The sequence below is a fragment of the Pongo abelii genome, chromosome 5 (genome assembly GCF_028885655.2).
Source record: "Pongo abelii isolate AG06213 chromosome 5, NHGRI_mPonAbe1-v2.0_pri, whole genome shotgun sequence".
Taxonomy (NCBI): domain Eukaryota; kingdom Metazoa; phylum Chordata; class Mammalia; order Primates; family Hominidae; genus Pongo; species Pongo abelii.
The window spans coordinates 151208344-151231783 of record NC_071990.2 but is presented as its reverse complement, the minus strand read 5'-3'; the positions used below and the strand labels follow the sequence as shown (position 1 = coordinate 151231783).

The following is a 23440-nucleotide window of genomic DNA, read 5'->3' as shown; positions in this document are numbered from 1 at the left end:
TACCTTGGTTGCGTATGAATTGAGACCTTTTTTAGTCTGTAGGTTGTGACCCATTAGCCATAAAATTAGTATATTCTGATCAGTGTTGTATTGATTTTTTAGAAATTATTTACTGATATATAATAGTTGTACATATCTTGGGCATACACATTATATTTTGATTTCTGTATACAATATCTAATGATCAAATCAGGGTAATTGGGATTAATCAGCATTTAAAAAGTTAATTAAACAGAATAAAAATTATCAAAGTAGGGCTGGGCATGGTGGCTCGCACCTGTAATCCCAGCACTTTGAGAAGCTGAGGTGGGAGGATGGCTTGAACCCAGGAGTTTGAGGTTATGGTGAGCTATGATCGTGCCACTGCAGTACAGCCTGGGCAACAGAATGAAACCTTGTCTCTAAAACATAAAAATAAAAGTTTGACAAAAATGAGACTTTCACAAGTTGTGCTTTGATGGTTTTTTTTTCCCCCTTGGGCTCAAGCAATTCTCTCACCTCAGCCTCTAAAGTAGGCAGGACTACAGGCATGGACCACCATGCCCAGCTAATTATTCTTGTAGAACTTTAAAGTTATGCCTAACTTTTCAATTTGTTATGCAATTTATTTTATTTTATTTTATTTTATTTTTTTGAGATGGAGTCTTGCTCTGTTGCCCAGGCAGGAGTGCAATGGCACGATCTCAGCTCACTGCAGCCTCCACCTCCTGGGTTCAAGCGATTGTCGTGGCTCGGCCTCCCAAGTAGCTGAGATTCCAGGTGCCCGCCACCACACCCAGCTAATTTTTGTATTTTTAATAGAGGTGTGGTTTCAACATGTTGGCCAGGCTGGTCTTGAACGCCTGACCTCAGGTGATCTGCCCTCCTTGGCCTCCCAAAGTGTTGAGATTACAGGTGTGAGCCACCACGCCTGGCCTGTTATGCTATTTATTTATTTATTTATTTATTTATTTGAACCGGAGTTTCACTCTTGTTGCCCAGGCTGGAGTGCAATGGCGCGATCTCTGGCTCGCCGCAACCTCCGCCTCCCAGATTCAAGCGATTCTCCTGCCTCAGCCTCCCGAGTAGCTGGGATTACATGCATGTGCCACCACACCCGGCTATGCAATTTAAATAAGAATATAAATTAGTAGTATGATTTAGTTAGCCTGGATTTTTTTTTTTTTTTTTTTGAGACAGATTCTTGCTATGTTGCCCAGGCTGGAGTGCAGTGGCGTGATCTTGGCTCTCTGCAACCTCCACCTCCTGGGCTCAAGAGATTCCCCTGCCTCAGCCTCCCAGGTAGCTGGGCCTATAGGCGCCTGCCCCCATGCCCAGCTAATTTTTTGTATTTTTAGTAGAGATGGGGTTTTTACCATGTTGGCCAGGCTTGTCTCAAACTCCTGAGCTCAAGTGATCCATCCGCCTCAGCCTCCCTAAAGTGCTGGGATTACAGGCGTGGATGTTTCCTATCCTGGATGTTTTAATTCATTTTATCAGAATTAATTTTGCAATTGAGGGCCGGGCGCAGTGGCTCATGCCTGTAATCCCAGCATTTTGGGAGGCCTAGGCGGGTGGATCACGAGGTCAGGAGATCAAGACCATCCTGGCTAACATGGTGAAGCCCTGTCTCTACTAAAAATACACAAAATTAGCCAGACCTGGTGGCGGGCGCCTGTAGTCCCAGCTACTGGGGAGGCTGAGGCAAGAGAATGGCCTGAACCCAGGAGGCGGAGCTTGCAATGAGCCGAGAGTGATCATGCCACTGCACTCCAGCCTGGGCAACAGAGCAAGACTCCATCTCAAAAAAAAAAAAAAAAAAATTGCAATTGAAAACATAAATTTAATGAACTGTTATCAACATTTTGATAGAATATCTTGATGTGGTTTACTGGATATCTGATATCAAAATGGAGTTGTGTAACATCTCTAGTAAATGGCCCTCATTTAATTTTGACAGTGATATATTATAGAAATTTAAAGATCCATCTTCTTCTTTGAAATCAGGTTTGGCAGGAAATAAATGTGGAAGCTAAACATGTTAAAGATATTATGAAAACACTAGAGAGCTTTAAACTAGACAGCACTCCCTTGAAAGCGGCACAGCATGACCTTCCAGCTTCTGAGGGAGAAGTCTGGTCCATGCCTGTACCTGTTGAACGAAGGTAAGTGGAAACCTTTTAAGAAACCAGTTAGCCCAAGAAGCTTATAGCATTGATTATATTTAGGAGGAGGATGGGGTGGCTGAGAGACAGGAATGGGAGGGAGTTTTCTTTACTGAACGTTCTCTCTTTTATAACTCACTGGTCTTGAACCTTGTGCCTTTTTGACCTATTTCAAAAAATAAGATTTAGGTAGGAATAATTTAAAAATATGCTTTTGTGAATGACCTTACAGTGGTAGAGACAGTGTTATCTTGCGGAAGGAAAATGGGATTAGGAATTGAAATATCCAAGCTCTATGTCTGTCTTTGCCACTCTCTGTAGCTTTGGGAAAATAATAGAACCTTTTTAGACCTCAGATTTTTCTTTTTTTTCTTTTTTTTTTTTTAAGATAGAGTCTCGCTCTGTCACGAGGCTGGAGTGCAGTGGCACGATCTCGGCTCACTGCAACCTCCACCTCCTGGGTTCAAGCGACTTCCCTGCCTCAGCCTCCTGAACAGCTGGGACTACAGGCACACACCACCATGCCCGGCTAATTTTTTGTATTTTAGTAGAGACGGGGTTTCACCATGTTGGCCAGGCTGGTCTCGATCTCCTCACCTTGTGATCCACCTGCCTCAGCCTCCCAAAGTGCTGGGATTACAGGCCTGAGCCACCACGCCCAGCCAGGCCTCAGATTTTTCTTATGCAAAGAGATTAAGTTAGACTAACAGTGGTTCTCAAACAAGGATCACAGAATACGTCTTTTCATCAAGCTATAACAAAAAATGGAAAATTTTTCTAAATTTGCTAAAATTGAAAAAAATGGGCTTTTTAATTCATAGAGAACAGTAAAAATAAAATGTTCTGAATTGTAGGGTTTTCTCTGGCTTTTTTTCCCCAACTTCCTACTACCAAGTGCCAGCAAATGAACAACTAGTGATACTGATATTTACTGAAATGCTGTAACTAGCCAATCATGCATAGTTTTACTGCACATTTTTAAACTGACAAGTGTGCAGGTGGATGTTATCTATTTCACTTACATAATAGATTTCCTAGTTTGTATAATAAATTTAAATATTGACTGTGTCATGTCTTTCTAGAAAGAACGCTTATGACTTCCCAGGTTCATTGCCCGTTAACCGTGCCTTAAGATGTTGCTCAGATGGTTTTCAGTTTTAACATTTTGTCATTGCAACTCTGATTTCTTGTTTGTTTGTTTGTTTGTTTGTTTTTAAGACTAGTTAAGTGCAGTAGTGAGAAGGAGGGGAAGAATAGAACAAGGAGTTTGATCTGTAACTGACTATAAACAATCGAGATAACTCACTACCTTCGGACCAGCCTTGGTTGTATTTTATTTTATTTTATTTATTTGTTTTTTGAGATGGAGTCTCACTCTGTCGCCTGGGCTGGAGTGCAGTGGCATGATCTCGGCTCACTGCAACCTCTGCCTCCTGAGTTCAAGCAATTCTCCTGCCTCAACCCCCCCAAGTAGCTGGAATTACAGGCACCTGCCATCATGCCCAGCTAATTTTTTGTGTTTTTAGTAGAGACAGGGTTTCACTATGTTGGCCAGACTGGTCTCGAACTCCTGACCTCGTGATTCGCCCACCTTGGCCTCCTAAAGAGCTGAGATCACAGGCGTGAGCCACCACACCCGGCCTGGTTGTATTTTATAATACAGGTGCTGGATTATACACCCACAGTGTCTTGAACTATTTTAGGCTATAGGTGTTATTTTATTTGTTACAATAAGCCTTCCAAATAAGTCATATTTTCCCTGTATTTCAGATAAGACAGCTGAGGTACAATAAGGTTGGGTAACTTTTCTCCACTATCACAAAACTGATAACTGGTAGAGCTAGGATTTGAACCTAGATATATTGTGTTTTATAATAATGATTACAAAGCTGGCACTCTCTGCTATAGCAGTCCTAACAATCTCTAATTAAAAATGTGCATTTAGGGGCATCACTCCCAGAGAGTCTGATATGGTAGATAGCAGGTAGAACTCAAGAATCTACAGGTGATTCTGATGTCGGTGGTCCATAGGTCACATTTTGAGAAGACCCATACCATCATGTTCTTGATATTTAAAATCAGTTAATGAGTATTGATTATTTCTTAGCCACTTTCATTTTTATTTTTATTTTTTTTGAGACAGAGTCTTGCTCTGTTGCCCAGGCTGGAGTGCAGTGGCACGATCTCGGCTCACTGCAACCTCCGCCTCCCGGTTCAAGCAATCTCCTGTCTCTGCCTCCCAAGTAGCTGGAATTACAGGCACGCGCCACCGCGCCCAGCTAATTTTTGTATTTTTAGTAGAGACGGGGTTTCACCGTCTTGGCCAGGCTGGTCTTGAACTCCTGACCTCAGGTGATCCACCCGCCTTGGCCTCCCAAAGTGCTGGGATTACAGGCGTGAGCCACTGCACCCAGCTGCCACTTTTGTTTTTTTAATCTCCACATAAAAGGACTGTACTAATGTTCTGTTACTGACTCCTGATATCCTTTGGATATTTACTAAATTTTTCCCGTGCCTCATAAGCACTTTCACATAATTACATTTTCTGTTATATTACATAATAGTTCACTAAAACACAGTAGCTCATTAAAGAAAAATAGAAAAATTCATTGAAGTAGGGGGAAAATCACATAGTCATCCTAGTTTGTTTCCTTCTGTTCTTTTATGCATTATTTTCATAGTTGTAGTTGTGCTATATCCATAATTTACAACATTGAACCCCCTTTTAAGAAAAATCCTAATAATAGTCAACAATCATTGCATATTACTGTGTGCCAGGTACTGTGTTGGTTGTTTTACATGTATTATTTAATTCTCAAAACCACCTTAGAAGGTAGGTACTAATTTTTTTAGCCCCAGTTTCTGATGAGGATAAGCTAAGATAGGTTAAGTAATTTGCTCTTCATATTTTAAACATTTATGATTTATAAACCATGTCAGATCTTTTTCTCTGCAGTTTTTTAAGAGTTATTTGCCACTGTTCTGACTGGTATGTAACCTATATAGTTAACCATGCTCTTAATGTTTTTTCCCCTCTTTTTTCATTATTATAAATAAAGTTGCAGTGAATAGTTGTGAGTAAAAATTTTTCCACATTTATAATTTTTTCCCCTAATTTCAGAAGTAGAACTAATAGATGAGTCAAGTTGTGTTTTTGCTTTTGTCTGTTAATTTGTTTTATTCTTATTTACTTGCTCTTTTCTTTTCTCCTTCTGGAGAATCATCACTTGGGTCTTGTATTAGTCTGCTTGGGCTACCATAACAAAATACCATACACTGGGTGGCTTAAACAACAGAAATTTGTTTCTCACACTTCTCGAGTCTGGGAAGTCCAAGATCAAGACGTGGCCAATTTGGTTCCAGGTGAGGGCTCTCTTCCTGAGCAGACAGCCACCTTCTCTCTGTGTGCTCACATGACAGAGAGAGTGAGTGAGCTCTTTCACATCAGGGACTCTTACTTACTTCCTTACTCCTAATAGTCATATTGGGCACTGGGGCTTTAAAGTATGAATTTTGGGGAGGACACAAACATTCAGCCTCTAACAGTCCTATAACTCCTCTCAGTTATTGGTAAGATCTTTCCAACAAATAGATGTTCCCAGTGGGAAATCAGTTGATTCTGAATTTAGTGAAATATTTGGTCACCTCAGTCTTACAAGCAGAGAGGGAGGATTTCCTCTGAGGGGTGGTGGGAAGTTAAGCCCTAAATGGTGTTCCTTCTTATTGCTTCTTGCTTTCTTCAGTATTGTTTTCTGTTCCTGATTTTGAATGCTCTAGATTACTGTTAAGTTTTCCTTTTTGACTTTATCTGTGGCATCTGTTTCTTCCTATAATTTATTTTACTTGCTCCCTTAACTGGGTATCTTTTAAGATTCTTTTTATTTTTCTATTAGTCTTTATTTGTACTCATGCTTAAGATAGTCCTTCTTTTTTTTTTTTTTTCTTTTTCTTTTTTTTTTGAGATAGAGTCTCGCTCTGTTGCCCAGGCTGGAGTGCAGTGGCACAATCTCGGCTCACTGCAACCTCTGCCTCCCGGGTTCAAGCAATTCTCCTGCCTCAGCCTCCCGTGTAGCTGGGACTACAGGTGTGCGCCACCATGCCTGGCTAATCTTTGTATTATTAGTAGAGACGGGGTTTCACCTTGTTGGCCAGGCTGATCTCGAACTCCTGACCTCGTAATCCACCTGCATTGGCCTCCCAAAGTGCTGGGATTACAGGTGTGAGCCACCGCTCCTGGCCGAGAGTAATTCTTTCTTCACCTGTGTTGGTGATCCTAACCTTATCATCACCTAAATTTTAGTACCATTAAAGAACAGATTCAACTGATCCAGTATTCTCTCCTAGAATTGTACACAAAAAATGTGAGTACAGGCCAGGCACGGTGGCTCACGCCTGTAATCCCAGCGCTTTGGGAGGTCGAGGTGGGAAGATCACAAGGTCAGGAGTTCGAAACCATTCTGCCTAACACAGTGAAACCCCATCTCTACTAAAAATACAAAAAAAAATTAGCTGGGCATGGTGGCAGGCGCCTGTAGTCCCAGCTACTCGGGAGGCTGAGGCAGGAGAGTGGCGTGAACCTGGGAGGCGGAGCTTGCAGTGAGCCGAGATTGCGCCACTGCACTCCAGCCTGGGCAACAGACACTCCATTTAAAAAAAAAAAAAGTGTGAGTACAAGGAGGTTCATTGAAGCCTTATATAGAAAAGGTTAGACATAGCTTAAATGCCACTAGATGTGATTCTTTTCAAATGTCAGCTGATTTCCCTCAAATATCTTCCCATCTCACAGAATAAAACCCGGAGTTTTCATGTCTTTCAAGCCCTATGAGACCTGGTTCCCCACAGCCTCTGGGACCTAAGTTCATACAGCTCTCTCCCTCAGGCACTGTGCTGTGGCCTTGAACAAGCCAAGCCCACAAATGCTTCACTCCTTTTACCTGCCTTTCCCTCAGCTCCAGTGCTGAATGACCTGTTCCCTTCTTTCATTTAGCTCTCTACTCAGTTGTCACCTCAGAAAGTCTGTCTCTGACCATGCCATCTAAAAACCACCCCCAATGATCCTGTAGCCCCTTGCCCTTCTTTTTTTTTTTTTTTTTTTGAGTCTCGCTCTGTCACCCAGGCTGGAGTGCAATAGTGCATCTCAGCTCACTGTAGCCTCTACCTCCTGGGTCCAAGCAATTCTCATGCCTCAGCTTCCTGAGTAGCTGGAATAATTACCCAGCTTTTTTTTTTTTTTTTTTTTTTTTTTTTTTGAGATGGAGTCTCACTCTGTCGTTCAGGCTGGAATGCAGTGGTGTAATCTTGGCTCACTGCAACCTCCGTCTCCCAGGTTCAAGCAATTCTCCTGCTTCAGCCTCCCAAGTAGCTGGGATTACAGGCATGCACCACCATGCCTAGCTAATTTTTTTGTATTTTTAGTAGAGACAGGGTTTCACCATGTTTGCCAGGCTAGTCTCGAACTCCTGACCTCAAGTGATCTGTCCGCCTGGTCTTGAACTCCTGACCTCAAGTGATCCACCTGCCTTGGCCTCCCAAAGTGCTCGGATCACATGCGTGAGCCACCACGGCCGGCCAAATTTTTGTATTTTTAGTAGAGATGGGGTTTCTCCATGTTGGCCAGACGGGTCTCAAACTCCTGACCCCAAATGATCCACCTGCCTCAGCCTCAAAGTGCTGGGATTATGGGCATGAGCCACCATGCCTGGCCCCCTTCTTTATTCTTCTTGATAGCACTTAATATTACCTGATGTACTGTTTGATGCACCGCTGATACACACACACATATGTAAGTCTATGACAGTAAGGGTTGTTGTTGAAATTATTATTATTATTATTTTTTAAGATGGAGTCTCACTCTGTTGCCCAGGCTGGAGTGCAGTGGCATGACCTCAGCTCACTGCAACCTCCGCCTCCTGGGTTCAAGTGATTCTTCTGCCTCAGCTTTCCAAGTAGCTGGGATTATAGGCACCTGCCACCACACCAGGCTATTTTTTGTATTTTTAGTAGAGACGGGGTTTCACCATGTTGGCCAGGCTGTTCTCGAACTCCTGACCTCAGGTGATCCACCTGCCTCAGCCTCCCAAAGTGCTGGGATTACAGGCATGAGCCACTGCGTCCAGCCAGATGGTGTATATTTGCATATAACCTGCACAAATCCTCCTGTATGCTTTAAATCATATTTAGATTACTTGTAACACCTAATACAATGTTATATGTAACATTGTATGTAAAAGTAAATGTTATATAAATAGTTGTTTCACTATATTATAAAGAGAATAATGACAAAAAAAAGGTTTGTACATGTTCAGTACCAACTCAACCATCTTTATTTTCAAAATATTTTTCATTGGCAATTGGTTGACTCCACATTGTGGAATCTGCAGATATGGAAGGCCAACTATACTTTATTATATGTCAGTGTCTATTTTGTATTATTTCTCTAGCAAAGGGAAAAATACATACACAGGAATATTTCCTGAATCCAAAATTGAACCCCCATCATTGCTTCACATACACGTTAGTTTGGCGTTATCATCCTCCCAAATTCTCATTCTCAACTTTCCATATCTGGGAGTGTCTTTTTTTTTTTTTTTTCAGATGGAGTCTCACTCTGTCATGCAGGCTGGAGTGCAGTGGCATGAGCTCGGCTCACTGCAACCTCTGCCTCCTGGGTTCAAGTGATTCTCATGCCTCAGCCTCCCAAGTAGCTGAGATTACAGGTCCACAGCACCATGCCCATCTAATTTTTGTATTTTTAGTAGAGACAGGGTTTCACCATGTTGGCCAGGCTGGTCTTGAACTCCTGACCTCAGGTGATCCACCTGCCTCGGCCTCCCACAGTGTTGGGATTACAGGCGTGAGCCACCGCACCCAGCCTAGGAGTGTCTTTTCTTTTTTTTTTTGAGACAGTCGCGGTCTGTTTCCCAGGCTGGAGTGCAGTGGCGCAATCTTGGCTGACTGCAACCTCTGCCTCCCGGGTTCAAGTGATTCTTCTGCCTCAGCCTCCTGAGTAGCTGGGATTACCGGTGCGTGCCACCACACCCAGCTAATTTTTTGTATTTTTAGTAGAGATGGAGTTTTGCCATGTTGGCCAGGCTGGTCTCGAATTCCTGGCCTCACGTGATCTACCCACTTCAGCCTCCCAAAGTGCTGGGATTGTGAGCCACCGTGCCCTGCCTGGAGTGTCTTTACTAATAGCATGTCTCTGAGACTCTTCTCATTGTTACTGCCTTAAACTAGGCCCTTATCTCATGTCTCAGTAACTTTTGTAATCACAGACATCTCACTGCTTTCTGTGTTTTCTTTATCAGTATATCACGTTCAGTATTAGACTAATCTTTCTAAAATGTTTTCAGTAGATCCTTGTTGGCAGTTAGCTAAAAGCTAAGCCTCTTGAACTGGTATTTATATCTTCTGTGTACCGAACCATTTCTGCTCAGTATTATCGCTTAATGTTCAGCATTATGTGTTAGACTGGTGTCTGTATTATCCTTTACATAGATTAAGCTCATTTTTGTTTCTTTGCTTTTCTTTATTGATGTTCTGTCTATAATTGTACCCTCTTGTTTAGTTCAACTCCTGCATTTCCAGTCCCAGTTTCTTTTCTGTCTTCATGAGGCCATTCCCATTGCCATGGCACTAGGTCTGTTTCACACCATCTAGTATACGTGCCTAGCTTTACATAGCTTCTGTCTGTTTAACTATACTGTGGTTTATTTGAGAATAGGACTCCTTTTTTGTTTGTTTGTTTTCCCCCTTGTAAATGGCTGCAACCAAATCTGGGAGCAGAGTAGGAGCCTAACGGATATTTGAGAAGTCTGAATTCTGCTACAGAAATAAGCATGAAACGAGGACCGACACAGGGGCTCACGCCTGTAGTCCCAGCTCTTTGGGAGGCCAAGGTGGGAGGATCAGTTGAGCCCAGGAGTTTGATACTAGCCTAGGCAACATAGTGAGACCTTGTCTCTACAAAATACAAAAATTAGCCTTGTGTGGTGCCATGTGGCTGTAGTCCTTGCTACTCGGGAGGCTGAGGTGGGAGGATTGCTTGAGCTTGGGAGGTCAAGGCTGCAGTAACAGAGCAAGACCTTGTCTCAAAAAATAATAATAATAAAAAATACATAAAGGTGAAATGAGGTGGTGTATGTAAATGTAAAGCATTGAACATGAGTTCTAGTAACTGTTCATAGCTAGTGCTATATCAGTTTTTTAAATGGGAAAACAATTAAATTTTATTAATTAAAACACAAAAATTATGGTATAGATTGAGCTTCCCTGATCTGAAAATTCAAAATGTTTCAAAAACTGAAACTTTTTGAGCACCAACATGACACTCAAAGGTCATGCTCAAAGGAAGTGCTCATTGGGACATTTTAGATTGTGGATTTTCAGATTAGAGATGCTCAGCTGGTATGTATATGCAAATATTCCAAAATCTGAAAAAATCCAAAATTCAAAACACTTCTGGTCCCCAAAATTTTGAATAAGGGATACTCAATCTGTATATTCTAAATAAATGGTACCAAATTACATATATACCACTGGATAAATGTGAATTGAATACTTGTACTATATTTTGGTTGTCTCGATAAAACTCTCTTCTCTGATAATTTTTTTTCAGCTTCCAACAGTCAGATACATTCATCTTTGATATACAACAATTTCCTTTCTAAGTAGAGGTGACCATTACTTCCCCTGCATTATTTCTGTAATATAACTATACTGCATTCCTTTAATTAAATCACCAACAGATATGTCAGATTTAAATTTTATTTTATTTTTACTTTTTATTTTTATTTTTTTGAGACAGAGTCTCGTTCTGTTGCCCAGGATAGAGTACAGTGGCGTGATCTTGGCTCACTCCAGTCTCCACCTCCCAGGTTCAAACGATTGTCCTGCCTCAGCCTCCCGAGTGGCTGAGATTACAGGTGCGCATCACCACGCCTGGCTAATTTTTTGTATTTTTAGTAGAGACGGGGTTTCACCATGTGGGCCGGGCTGGTCTTGACCTGACCTCAAGTGATCCTGACCTCAAGTGATCCACCCACCTTGGCCTCCCAAAATGCTAGGATTGCAGGTGTGAGCCACCGTGCCTGGCCCAGATTTAAATTTTAGATCTTAGGTTTCAACATCCTGAAGTTTATTCAGTTGTGTCTTGTGTTCAGTTGTTGCATTGGCTTCTTTAGTTCATAGACTCAAACTTACACAGTATGTGTGTTCATCCATATGTGGAGTTGATTATGATATTAATGAGTTTTTGTTTGATTAGACCCTCACCAGGACCTAGAAAACGCCAATCTTCTCAGTACAGTGACCCTAAATCACATGGTAATCGTCCAAGTACAACTGTCAGAGTTCACCGTTCATCTGCACAGAATCTTCACAATGACAGAGGGAAAGCCGTTCGTTGTCGTGAAAAGAAAGAACAGAATAAAGGAAGAGAGGAAAAGGTAAATGTTAATTGATTTTTATAAATGAAAAAGTTATTTCTGAACCATAAAAATGAAGACTGTACAAATTTATTTTTTCTTTTTTTCCTTTTTTGAGACAGAGTCTCACTCTGTCACCCAGGCTGGGGTGCAGTGGCGTGATCTTGGCTCACTGCAACCTCCACCTCCTGGGTTCAAGCAATTCTCATGCCTCAGCCTTCCGAATAGCAGGGATTACAAGTGGGCGCCACCACATCGAGCTAATTTTTGTATTATTAGTAAAGATGAGGCTTCAGCAAGTTGGCCAGGCTAGTCTTGAACTCTTTACCTCAGGTTATCCGCCCCCGCCCCCCCCCAGGCCTCCCAAGGTGCTGGGATTACAGGTGTGAGCCATTGTGCCTGGCCCAAATTTCAATAAGTTGTAGTCATCAGTTTGCCAGCGCTATAATAAAATCCTAGTTATACTACATCTAGGCTGGGATATTCCCCACTTGCGATTCAACAAATATTTTGGCTTTTTTTGGTAACTTTATATTTTGATATAATTTCAGACTAGCAGACAATTTGCAGGAATGGTATAAGGAACTTCCATATATACTTTACCTAGTTTTACCAATTATTAATATTATGCCCCTTTTGACTTATCATTTTCTTTCTCTGTATACCCTTTTCCTGAACCATTTGAGACGAAGTTGTATATATAATGCTCCTTTAACCTTCAATGTTTCAGAATGTATATCCTGAGTACTAAGACATTCTTTTACGTAAAAACAACACAATTATCGGCTAACACAGTGAAATCCCATCTCTACTAAAAATTAGCCGGGCGTGGTGGTGGGTGCCTGTAGTCCCAGCTACTCGGGAGGCTGAGGCAGGAGAATGGCGTGAACCCGGGATGTGGAGTTTGCAGTGAGCCGAGACCGCACCACTGCACTCCAGCCTGGGCAACAGAGCGAGACTCTGTCTCGAGAAAAAAAAAACAACACAATTATCAGAAGCTGTAAATTTTACATTGTTATAGTACTGTTCATCTAATCCACAGACCTTTATAAAATTTTGCCAATTATCCCAATAATGTCATATAGAGATCTTCCCCCTTCTGTCCTCGCTAGGTCAGATTACAATGTAGAAGCACACATCGAATTTAGTTATCGTGTTTCTTTAGTCCCTTTTAATACAAACATCTCAGCTTTTGCGTTTCTTGGACTCGAATTTTTGAAGAATTCAGTCCAGTTATTTTGTGGAATATTCCTCAGTTTGGGCTTGCCTGATACTTCCTCAGGATTAGATTAAGATTATTCTTTTTTTTTTTTTTTTGGCCAGGCATGGTGGCTCATGCCTGCAATCCCAGCACTTTGGGAGGCCGAGGCAGGTGAATCACTTGAGGCCAGGAGCTCTAGACTAGCCTGGCCAACATGGTGAAACCCTATCTCTACTAAAAATATAAAAATTAGTTGGCATGTTGGCAGGCACCTATAATCCCAGTTACTGGGGAGGCTGAGGCCGGAGAATCGCTTGAACCCGGGAGGCGGAGGTTGCAATGAGCTGAGATCACACCACTGCAGTCTAGCCTGACCAACAGAATGAGACTCAGTCTCAAAAAAAAAAAAAAAAAAAAGATTATTCATTTTTGGCAGGCATACCATTGGTATGATGGTTTTTTTCTCTCAGTGTATCATATGAGAAGGCACAGGGCCGGGCGCGGTGGCTCACGCCTGTAATCCCAACACTTTGGGAGGCCGAGATGGGCGGATCACGAGGTCAGGAGATCGAGACCATCCTTGCTAACACGGTGAAACCCCATCTCTACTAAAAATACAAAAAAATTAGCCAGGCATAGTGGCAGGTGCCTGTAGTCCCAGCTACTCGGGAGGCTGAGGCAAGACAATGGCTTGAACCCGGGAGGTGGAGCTTGCAGTGAGCCCAGATGGCGCTACTGCACTCCAGCCTGGGAGACTGAGTGAGACTCCGTCTCAAAAAAAAAAAAAAAAAAAAAAAGAAGGCGTAGGATTTCTGTTTGTCCTATTACTGGTGATAAGTTGGATCGCTTGGTTAGGTAGGTTAGGTAGTGTCTGCTTGGTCTCTCCACAATAAACTTACCGTTTGACCCTTGTAATAATTTGTGGGAGGTACTTTGAGACTATGTAAATACTCTGTTTCTTATCAATATCTCATCTACTAGTTTTAGCACCCAGTGATTCTTGTCTGAATCAGCTATTTCTGCACTGACTGCAAAATCATAATTTTCTAATGCCAGTATTGCTTCTATATTAATTATAAAAGCTGAGTGTAGACGTTGCTTTGGTTTTTAAAAATTTTCGTTTGTTATTTTTAATTTGACACATAATAATCATACATATTTATGGGGTACAGTGTGATAATTCAATACACATATACAATGGGTAATGATCAAATCAGAGTAATTAACATATCCATCACCTCAAACATTTATCATTTCTTTGTGTTGGGAATATTCAAAATCTGTTCTTCTAGTTATTTGAAAATGTACCATAAGTTGTTTTTAATTACAGTCACCTGGCTGGGTGTGGTGGCTCACTCCTGTAATCCCATCACTTTGGGAGGCCGAGGCAGGCAGATCACTTGAGGTCAGGAGTTCGAGACCAGCCTGGCCAGCATGGTGAAACCCTGTCTCTACTAAAAATACAAAAAAATATTAGCCAGGGGTGGTGGCACACACCTGTAATCCCAGCTACTTGGGAGGATGATGCAGGAGGATTCTTTGAGCCCGGGAGGGGGAGTGAGCCAAGATCGTGCCACTGCACTCCAGCCTGGGAGACAAAGTGAGACTCTGTCTCAAAAAAATTAAAAAATAATAGTAATTGCAGTCACCCCATAGCACTGTAGAACACTAGAATTCATTCCACCTATCTGGCTGTACTTTTGTATTTGTTAACCAATGTCTGATATACCCACCTTCCCCTACCCATCCCAGCCTCTAGTAACCATTATTCTACTCTGTACGTGTATGAGATCAACTTTTTTAGCTTCGTCATGAGTGAGAACATGTGTTATTTATCTTTCTGTGCCTGCCTTATTTCTCTTAACATGATATCCTCCAAACGCATCCATGTTGCCATGAATGACAGAATTTCATTCTTTTTTATGGGTACATAGTATTTCACCATATATATATATATATATATATATATATATATGCATGCCACAGTTTCTTTATTCATTCTTCTGTTGATGGGAACTTAGGTTGATTCCATGTCTTGGCTATTGTGAATAGTGTTTATAATAGTATGGCGGTTCCTTAAAAAACAAAAACTAGAACTACCATATAATCTAGCAATCCTGATGCTGGGTATATCCAAAGGAAAGGAAACGAATATGTCAGAGATATCTGCACTCCTATGTTCATTAATCCTATTCCTCCCATGAGGAACCTCCATACTGTTCATAGTGGCTATATTATCTTACATTTCCAAGAACTTTGTATACGAATTCTTTCTTTAAATCCTCACCAGCATTTGTTAGTTTTTGTCTTTTTTTTTTTTTTTTGGAGACAGTCTCACTCTGTTGCCCAGGCTGGAGTGCGGTGGCGTCATCTTGGCTCACTACAACCTCCACCTCTCAGGTTCAAGCAGTTCTCATGCCTCAGCCTCCTGACTAGCTGCGACTACAGGCACACGCTACCACGCCTAGCTAATTTTTTGTATTTTAGTAGAGACGAGGTTTCACCATGTTGCCCAGTCTGGTCTCGAACCCCTGAGCTCAGGCAGTCCACCTGCCTCAGCCTCCCAGAGTGCTGTGATTACAGGTGTGAGCCACCACGCCCAGCACTTTTTGTCTTTTTGCTAACACCCATCCTAATTAGGGCAAGATGGTATCTCATGGTGGTTTTGATTTGCAATTCCCTGATGATTAGTGACACTGAGGATTTTTTTTCATATGCCTCTTGGCTATTTATATGTCTTCTTTTGAGAGATGTCTATTCCAATTCATTTACCCATTTTTTAATTGGATTATTTGTGGGGGTTTTTTTGCCCTTGTTTGAGTTCCTTGTGTATTCTGGATATTAATCCCTTGTCAGATGAATAGTTTGCAAATATTTTCTCCCATTCTACAGGTTGCCTCTTTATTCTTTTAATTGTTGCCTTTGCTGTGCAGAAGCATTTTAGTTTTATATAAACACATTTGTTTAGTTTTGCTTTTGTTGCCTGTGCTTTTAAGGTCTTCCTAAAATCTTGGCCCAGACCAATGTCCTGAAGCATTTCTCCTACGTCATCTTCTAATAATTTCATAGTTTCAGGTGTAAACGTTTATATCTTTAATTTATTTTGAGTTGGTTTTATATATGGTGAGAGTTAGGGCATCTAGCTCCTTATTTCTGCAAATGGATATCTAGTTTTCTCAGCACCATTTATTAAAGACACTGCACTTGCTCCGGTGTATGTTCTTGGTGCTTTTGTTGAAAATCAGTTGGCTGTAAATACATGGATTTCTGGATTCTCTATTCTGTTCCATTGGTCTGTATGTCTGTTTTTATGCCAGTACCATGCTGTTTTGGTTACTAGAGCATTGCAGTTTAGGGTCAAGTAGTGTGATGTCTCCAACTTTGTTCCTTTTGCTCAGGATCTCTTTGGAGTCTTTTGTGGTTCTCGAGTTGAACTCCTGACCTCAGGTGATCCGCCTGTCTCAACCTCCCAAAGCGCTGGGATTACAGGCGTGAGCCACTGCACCCAGCCGAGACTTTTCTATTTCTATGAAGAATGTCATTGGTATTTTGATAGGATTGCATTGAATGTGTAGATTGCTTTTAATAGTATGGTAATTTTCACAATATTAGTTCTTTTAATCAATGAACAGGAGATATCTTTCAATTTTTTGTGTTATCATCAGTTTCTCTCAACAGTGCTCTATAGTTTTTCTTGCGGAGTTCTTTCACCTCTATTTAAATTTATTTAAAAATTTAAAAATTTATTCTTAGGGTTACATTTATTCTTGGGTTTTTGGGGTTTTTTGTTTGTTTTTTAGCTACAATAGATGGGATTGCTTTCTTGATTTCTTTTTCTATTAGTTCATTATTGTTATATAGAGACACTACTAATTTTTGTATGTTGATTTTGTGTCCCACAGCTTTACCGAATTTATCAGTTCAAAGAGTTTTTTGGTGGATCTTTTAGTTTTCTAGATATAAGATCATGTTGTCTCCAAACAGGGACAGTTTGACTTCCTTGTTTCTGTATTTCTTTCCCTTGCCTGATTGCTCTGGCTGGGACTTTCAGTCCGAATAAAAGTGGTGAGAATGGACAGCATTGTCTTATTCTAGTTCTTAGAGGAAAAGATTTTAGCTTTGTCCCATTCAGTATGATGCCAGCTGTGGGTTTGTCATAAATGGTCTTTATTGTTTTGCAGTACGGTGCTTCTGTATCCGGTTTTTGAGAGTTTTTATCATGAAAGGATGTTGAATTTTATCAAATACTTTTTCTGCATCTGTTGAGATGATCATGTATGGTTTTTGTCCTTCTGTTGATGTGATAGATCAGGTTTATTGATTTGCATATGCTAAACCATCCTTGTATCCCTGGAATAAATCCCACTTTATCATAGTGAATGATCTTTTTGATGTGCTGCTGTATTTGGCTTCCTTGTATTTTGTTGAGGATTTTGCATCTTTGTTCATCAGGGATATTAGCCTGTAGTTTTCTTTTTTTGTTGTGTCTTTGTCTGGTTTTGCTATCAGAGTAATGGTAGCCTCATAGAATGAGTTTGGGAGAAATCTACTCCTCTCTTCAATTTTCTGGAATAGTTTGAGAATTGGTATTAGTTCTTCAAATATTTGATAGAACTCAGCATTGAAGCCATCAGGTCCTGGGCTTTTCTTTGATGGAAGACTTTTATTACTGATTTAATCTCATTATTCATAACTGGTTGGTTCAGGTTTTCTATTTCTTCTTGGTTCACTCTTGGTAGATTGGTTGTTTCCAGGAATGTATCCATTTCCATTAGCTTTTCCAATTTGTTGATGTATAGTTGTTCTTAATAGTCTCTAATGGTCCTTTACATTTTGTGGTATCATCTGTATGTCTTCTTTTCTGTTTCTGATTTTATTTTTTGAGTCTTTTTTTCTTGATTAGTCTATCTAATGGTTATTTTGTTTGTCTTTCTTTTTTTTTTCTTTTGAGATGGAGTTTCGCTCTTGTAGCCCAGGCTGGAGTACAATGGCATGATCTCAGCTCACTGCAACCTCCGCCTCCTGGGTTCAAGTGATTCTCCTGCTTCAGCCTCCCCAGGAACTGGGATTACAGATGCACCCCACTACACCTGGCAAATTTTTGTATTTTTAGTAGAGACAGGGTTTTGCCACGTTGGCCAGGCTGATCTTGAACTCCTGACCTCAGGTGATCTGCCCACCCTGGCCCCCCAAAGTGCTGAGATTACAGGTGTGAGCCACCGCGCTGGCCTTGTTTATCTTTACAAAACAACTTTTTGTTTTGTTGATCTTTTTTTTTTTTTTTTTTTTTTTTTTGTTGAGATGGAGTCTTGCTCTGTCACCCAGGCTGGAGTGGAGTGCAGTGGCATGACCTTGGGTCATTGCAACCTTTGCTCCTGGATTCAAGCAGTTCTCCTGCCTCAGCCTCCCAAGTAGCTGGGACTACAGGCGCACGCCACCACGACTGGCTAATTTTTGTATTTTTAGTAGAGACGGGTTTCGCCATGTTGGCCAGGCTGCTCTCGAACTCCTGACCTCAGGTGATCCACCCGCCTTGGCCTCCTAAAGTACTGGGATTACAGGCATGAGCTACTGTGCCTGGACTTTTTTTTTTTTTTTTTTTTTTTTTCAATGACAGTCTCTTGCCTTGTTGCCCAGGCTGGAGTGCAGTGGTACTATCTAAGCTCACTGCAACCTTCACTACCCATGCTCAAGCGATCCTCCCGCTTCAGCCTCCCAACTAGCTGGGACTACAAGCACACACCACCATGCCTGGCTAATTTTTTTTTCTTTTTTTGAGATGGAGTCTTGCTCTGTTGTCCAGGCTGGAGTGCAGTGGCACAATCTTAGCTCACTGCAAGCTCTGCCTCCCGGGTTCATGCCATTCTCCTGCCATAGCCTCCCAAGTAGCTGGGACTGCAGGCACCCGCCACCATGCCCGGCTAATTTTTTTTATTTTTAGTAGAGATGGGATTTCACCGTGTTATCCAGGATGGTCTCAATCTCCTGACCTCGTGATCTGCCCGCCTCGGCCTCCCAAAGTGCTGGGATTACAGGCGTGAGCCACTGCGCCCGGCCTGCCTGGCTAATTTTTGTATTTTTTGTAGAGATGGGGTTTTGCCATGTTGCCCAGGCTGATCTCAAACTCCTGGGCTCAAGCAATCCTCTAGCCTCAGCCTCCCCAGGTGCTGGGTGTGAGCCACTGCACCCAGCCTTGTTTATCTTTTGTGTTAGTCACAATTTACTTTTTTCCACTATGATTTTTTTTTTCATGGGGTGGGGAGACAGAGTCTCAGTCTGTCACCAGGCTGGAGTGCAGTGGCACAGTCACTGCTCATTGCAACTTCAACCTCCTGGGCTCAAGCAGCCCTCCTGCCTCACCCTCATGAGTAGCTGAGAGTACAAACATGTACCACCATGCCCAGCTAATTTTTAAGTTTTTTGTAAGAGACAGAGTTTCACTACATTGCCCAGGCTGGTCTTGTACCCTGGGGCTCAAGCAATCCTCCCAGTTTGGCCTCCCAGAGTGTTGGCATTACAGGCATGAGCCACTGCACCTGTCCTTGCTCTGATCTTTATTATTTATTTCCCTCTACTAATTTTGAGTTTGGTTTGTTCTTGCTCTTCTAGTTCCTTGAGCTGCATTTCTGTGTTGTTTATTTGAAACCTTTGTGCTTTCTGGTATAGGCAGTTATTGCTATAAACTTACTAGTACTGCTATTGTTGTATCCCATAGGTTTCAGTATATTGTGTTCCGATTTTCATTTGTTTCAAGAAATGTTTTATTTTCCTTCTTAATTTCTTAATTGCCTCATAGTTTCTTCAGGAGCATGTTGTTTAGTTTTTCTATATTTGAATAGTTTTGAAAGTTGCTCTTGTTATGCCAGAAAAGATACTTGATGTGATTTCAGTTCTTTTCAATTAGTTGAGACTTGTTCTGTGGCCTAACATGTGGTCTATCCTGGAGAATGTTCTCCCATCCAAGTACTAACTAGGCCTGACCCTGCTTAGCTTCCCAGATCAGACGAGATTGGGAGTGTTCAGGGTGGTATGGCCATAGACCCTCCTGGAGAATGTTCTGTGTGCCAGTGAAAATAATTTGTATTCTGTACCTGTTGGATGAAATGTTCTGTATAAATACCTGTTAGGTCCATTTGGTCTAAAGTGCAGTTTAAATGGAGTGTTTATTTGATGATTTTCTGTCTAAATGACCTGTCTAATGCTGACAGCGGGGTGTTAAAGTCCCTATTACTGTATTGGAGTCTATCCCTCCTTTTAGATCTAAATATTTGCTTTATATTTGTGGGTGCTTCAATGTTGGGTGCATAGATACTTACAATTGTTATATCTTCTTGCTGAATTGATCCATTTATCATTGTATTATGACCTTCTTTGTCTCTTCTTACAGTTTTTGACTTAAAGTTTATTTCATATAAGTATAGCAGCTCCTGCTTGTTTTCGGTTTCTGTCTGTGTGGAGTATCTTTTTCCAATCCTTCACTTTCTTTCAACATGTGTCTTTACAGGTGAAGTGAATTTCTTGTAGGCAGCATATATTTGAATAAAGTTTTTAAAAGTCTGTTCAGCCATTTTTTAATTGGGGAATTTAATCTGCTTACATTCAAGGTTATTAATAGATGAGGACTTACTCCTGTCATTTTGCTAACTTTTTCTGGTTGTTTTGTATATCTTTTGTTCCTTTCTTCTCTCTTACTATCAGTGCAGTTTGGTGTGTAGTGATAAGGTTTGATTGTTGTATCTTTCTCCTTTGTATATCTGCTGTTCCAATGTATTTTATACTTTTGCATGTTTTCATGATGGTGATTATCATCTTTTCCCTTCCAGATGTACATACAGTACCCTTGTAAGGCTGGTCTAGTAGTGATGAGTTCCCTTGGGTGTTTGTTTTGTTGTGTTGTGTTTTTGCCTGGAAAAGACTATTTCTCCCTCATTTCTGAAGGATAGATTTGCTGGATATAGTATTCTTGGATGGTAATTTTTTTTTTCTTCCAGCATGTTGAATAGTCATCCCCTTCTCTCCTGACCTGTAGGGTTTCTCCTGTTAGTCTAAAGGGGATTCCTTTATATGTGACTTGACGCTTTTCTCTTGCTGTTTTTAGAATTCTCACTTTGCCTTTGACTTTTGACAGTTTGACTATAATATACCAAAAAGGGAGGACCTTTTTGGGTTGAATCTATTTGGGGCTTTTGAGCTTCCAGGATATAGATATCCATATCTTCCCCCAGACTTGGGAAATTTTCAGCTATTGTTTTATTAAATAGATTTTTTCCTTTTCTTTTTTTTTTTTTTCTGAGACAGAGTCTCGCTCTGTTGCCCAGCTGGAGTGCAGTGGCACGATCTCGGCTCACTGCAACCTGCACCTCCCAGGTTCAAACAGTTCTCTCCTGCCTCAGCCTCCCAAGTAGCTGGGATTACAGGCACATGCCACCACACCCAGCTGAATTTTTTTGTTTTGTTTTGAGATGGAGTTTCACTCTTGTTGCCCAGGCTGGAGTGCAATGGCACGATCTCAGCTTGCCGTAACCTCCACCTCCTGGGTTCAAGCGATTCTCTTGCCTCAGCCTCCCAAGTAGTTGGGATTACAGGCACGCACCACCATGCCCGGCTAATTTTGTATTTTTAGTAGAGATGGGGTTTCTCCACGTTGGCCAAGCTGGTCTTGAACTCCTGACCTCAAGTGATCTGCCCACCTCGGCCTCCCAAAGTGCTGGGATTACAGGCGTGACCCACTGCGTCTTTGAAGTTAAAAGATTTTTTTTTTTCTGCTTTATCAGTTCTGTGGTTGAAGCTCTCTATTCTGTTTTTTAATTTCATTAATTGAATCCTTCAGCTGCAAGATACGTTTTGTTTTGTTTTGTTTTGAGACAGAGTCTTGCTCTGTTGCCCAGGCTGTAGTGCAGTGGAGCAATCTCGGCTCACTGCAAGCTCCACTTCCTGGGTTCACGCCATTCTCCTGCCTCAGCCTCCCGAGTAGCTGGGACTACAGGCGCCCTCCACCACGCCTGGCTAATTTTTTGTATTTTTAGTAGAGACAGGGTTTCACCGTGTTAGCCAGGATGGTCTCAATCTCCTGACCTCATGATCTGTGCGTCTCGGCCTCCGAAAGTGCTGAGATTACAGGTGTGAGCCACCGCGCCTGGCTGTTTTTTTTTAATTATGATATCTGTCGCTTTGTTGAATTTCTCATTCATATCGTGAATTTTTTTCTTATTTTGTTGAATTGTCTATCTGTATTTTCTAGTATCTTATTGAATGTCCTTAAAATATTTTTCTTTCCTGGCATTTGTTGATTTCCTTTTCATTGGGGTCTATTACTAGAGAGTTATATTCTTCAGGTGGTATCATATTTTCTTGTTTTTTTATGTTTCTTGTCTCCCTGCACTGATGTGTGTACATCTGTTGGAGTAATTGCCTCTAGAGCCACTCTTCTAGTAAAAGACTTTCATCTGTAGCTGGATCTTTGTGTGCCAGTTGGGAAGAGTGTGGTTACTCTGTTTCCTTGTAGGTGCTGCTGTGGTATGGTCTCTGTGCAACTTCTTCAGCTGCTTTCAAAATCAGCAATAATGGCAGACACCTCAGTGTTCTAGCCTGTAGAAGTTTGTAGCAGTAGCTACATAGGTTGTTGATGTCCTTGGTGGCAAGGGCTTTTGGAGTCTTCCTGTTTTCCCCTCAATGGGGAGACTTAGTCAAGGGGATTCTTCTAATGGTGTCAGAACTGACATGGTCTCCAAGCAGCTGCAGAGGAGCTGGGTTCCAGGTGCAAATGTTTGGATTGGCTGTGGGACTGGGGTCTTAGGCTCAGGGTCTTGTGAACCCGTTGTGGTACCTGGGTCTTGATATACTGGTTTGCTCTCTGTGGCAAAACTGGATGTAGGTTGACCACAGAGCCAGTATCTGTGACTATGAACCATTCTCTAGCAGCCTGGGTCCAGGGGGCTGGGATGCAGCTGTAATTCTGTCCCTGGAGGGCAGGGTACAGCTCTGGCCTGACTCCAGGAAGAAGGGGTACTCTGCAAGTTTGGGCCCCGAGAGCAGGGTATGGCCACTGCAATTCAGGAACCTGAGCCAATAGAGCACAGTCACAACAGGGGATAAGCCATTGTATACTGGTGAGTCTAGACCCTGGGATGGTGGCACTTGGCAGTCTTCCAGACTCTGAGGCCAGGTGGAGCCATTGCTGTGCTGTTCCCTAGGGCCCAGATAACAGCTGTGTTCTGCCATTCTGAGGTATTTGCTACCCCTGTACCTGGCCTCACAGAGTCTGGATACAGGATGCAGCAGCAACTGGGGAGAGGTATATGCGGCCCCTGCACCAAGGCACTGTTCCCTCAGCCCCTAGAGACAGGGTGCAGCAGTAACTGGGAGTTGTAAATGGAGGAGCTTGGCCAGCGCACATGTCCTCAGGTGGGAGTACATTGCTTTAGATCTGCAGGGACAGGGCTAGGTAGATTGGCCCATGGGGATGGGCATAATAGCTACTCACAGCTCAGCTTGGGGATGTCAGGCCACCAGGCAGGGGTGGTTCAGGGGCAGCTTAGCCTCAAGGAGGAGGGAGTGCCCTGGCTACCTGCCCCATTGCAAGACACACTCCAGCAGTAGTTCTAGTTCCACAGTGGTGTAGCACAGTAGCTGCATGGGCCACAGTGGGTGAGACGGTGCCTGCTCCCCTG

At 42.1% G+C, this 23440-nt stretch overlaps 1 protein-coding gene across 3 annotated transcripts in view; it reads left to right on the top strand.

Moving 5' to 3' along the window:
• The window catches only part of KATNA1 (katanin catalytic subunit A1), a 62541-nt gene that overhangs the window by 15072 nt on the left and 24029 nt on the right, over nucleotides 1-23440 (top strand). For all 3 annotated transcript variants that reach the window (XM_054558290.2, XM_063725051.1, XM_024248564.3), the window contains exons 3-4: nucleotides 1987-2144; nucleotides 11410-11590. In XM_054558290.2, coding sequence (XP_054414265.1) covers nucleotides 1987-2144; nucleotides 11410-11590 — 339 coding nt within the window. The remainder of the gene's footprint in view (nucleotides 1-1986; nucleotides 2145-11409; nucleotides 11591-23440) is intronic.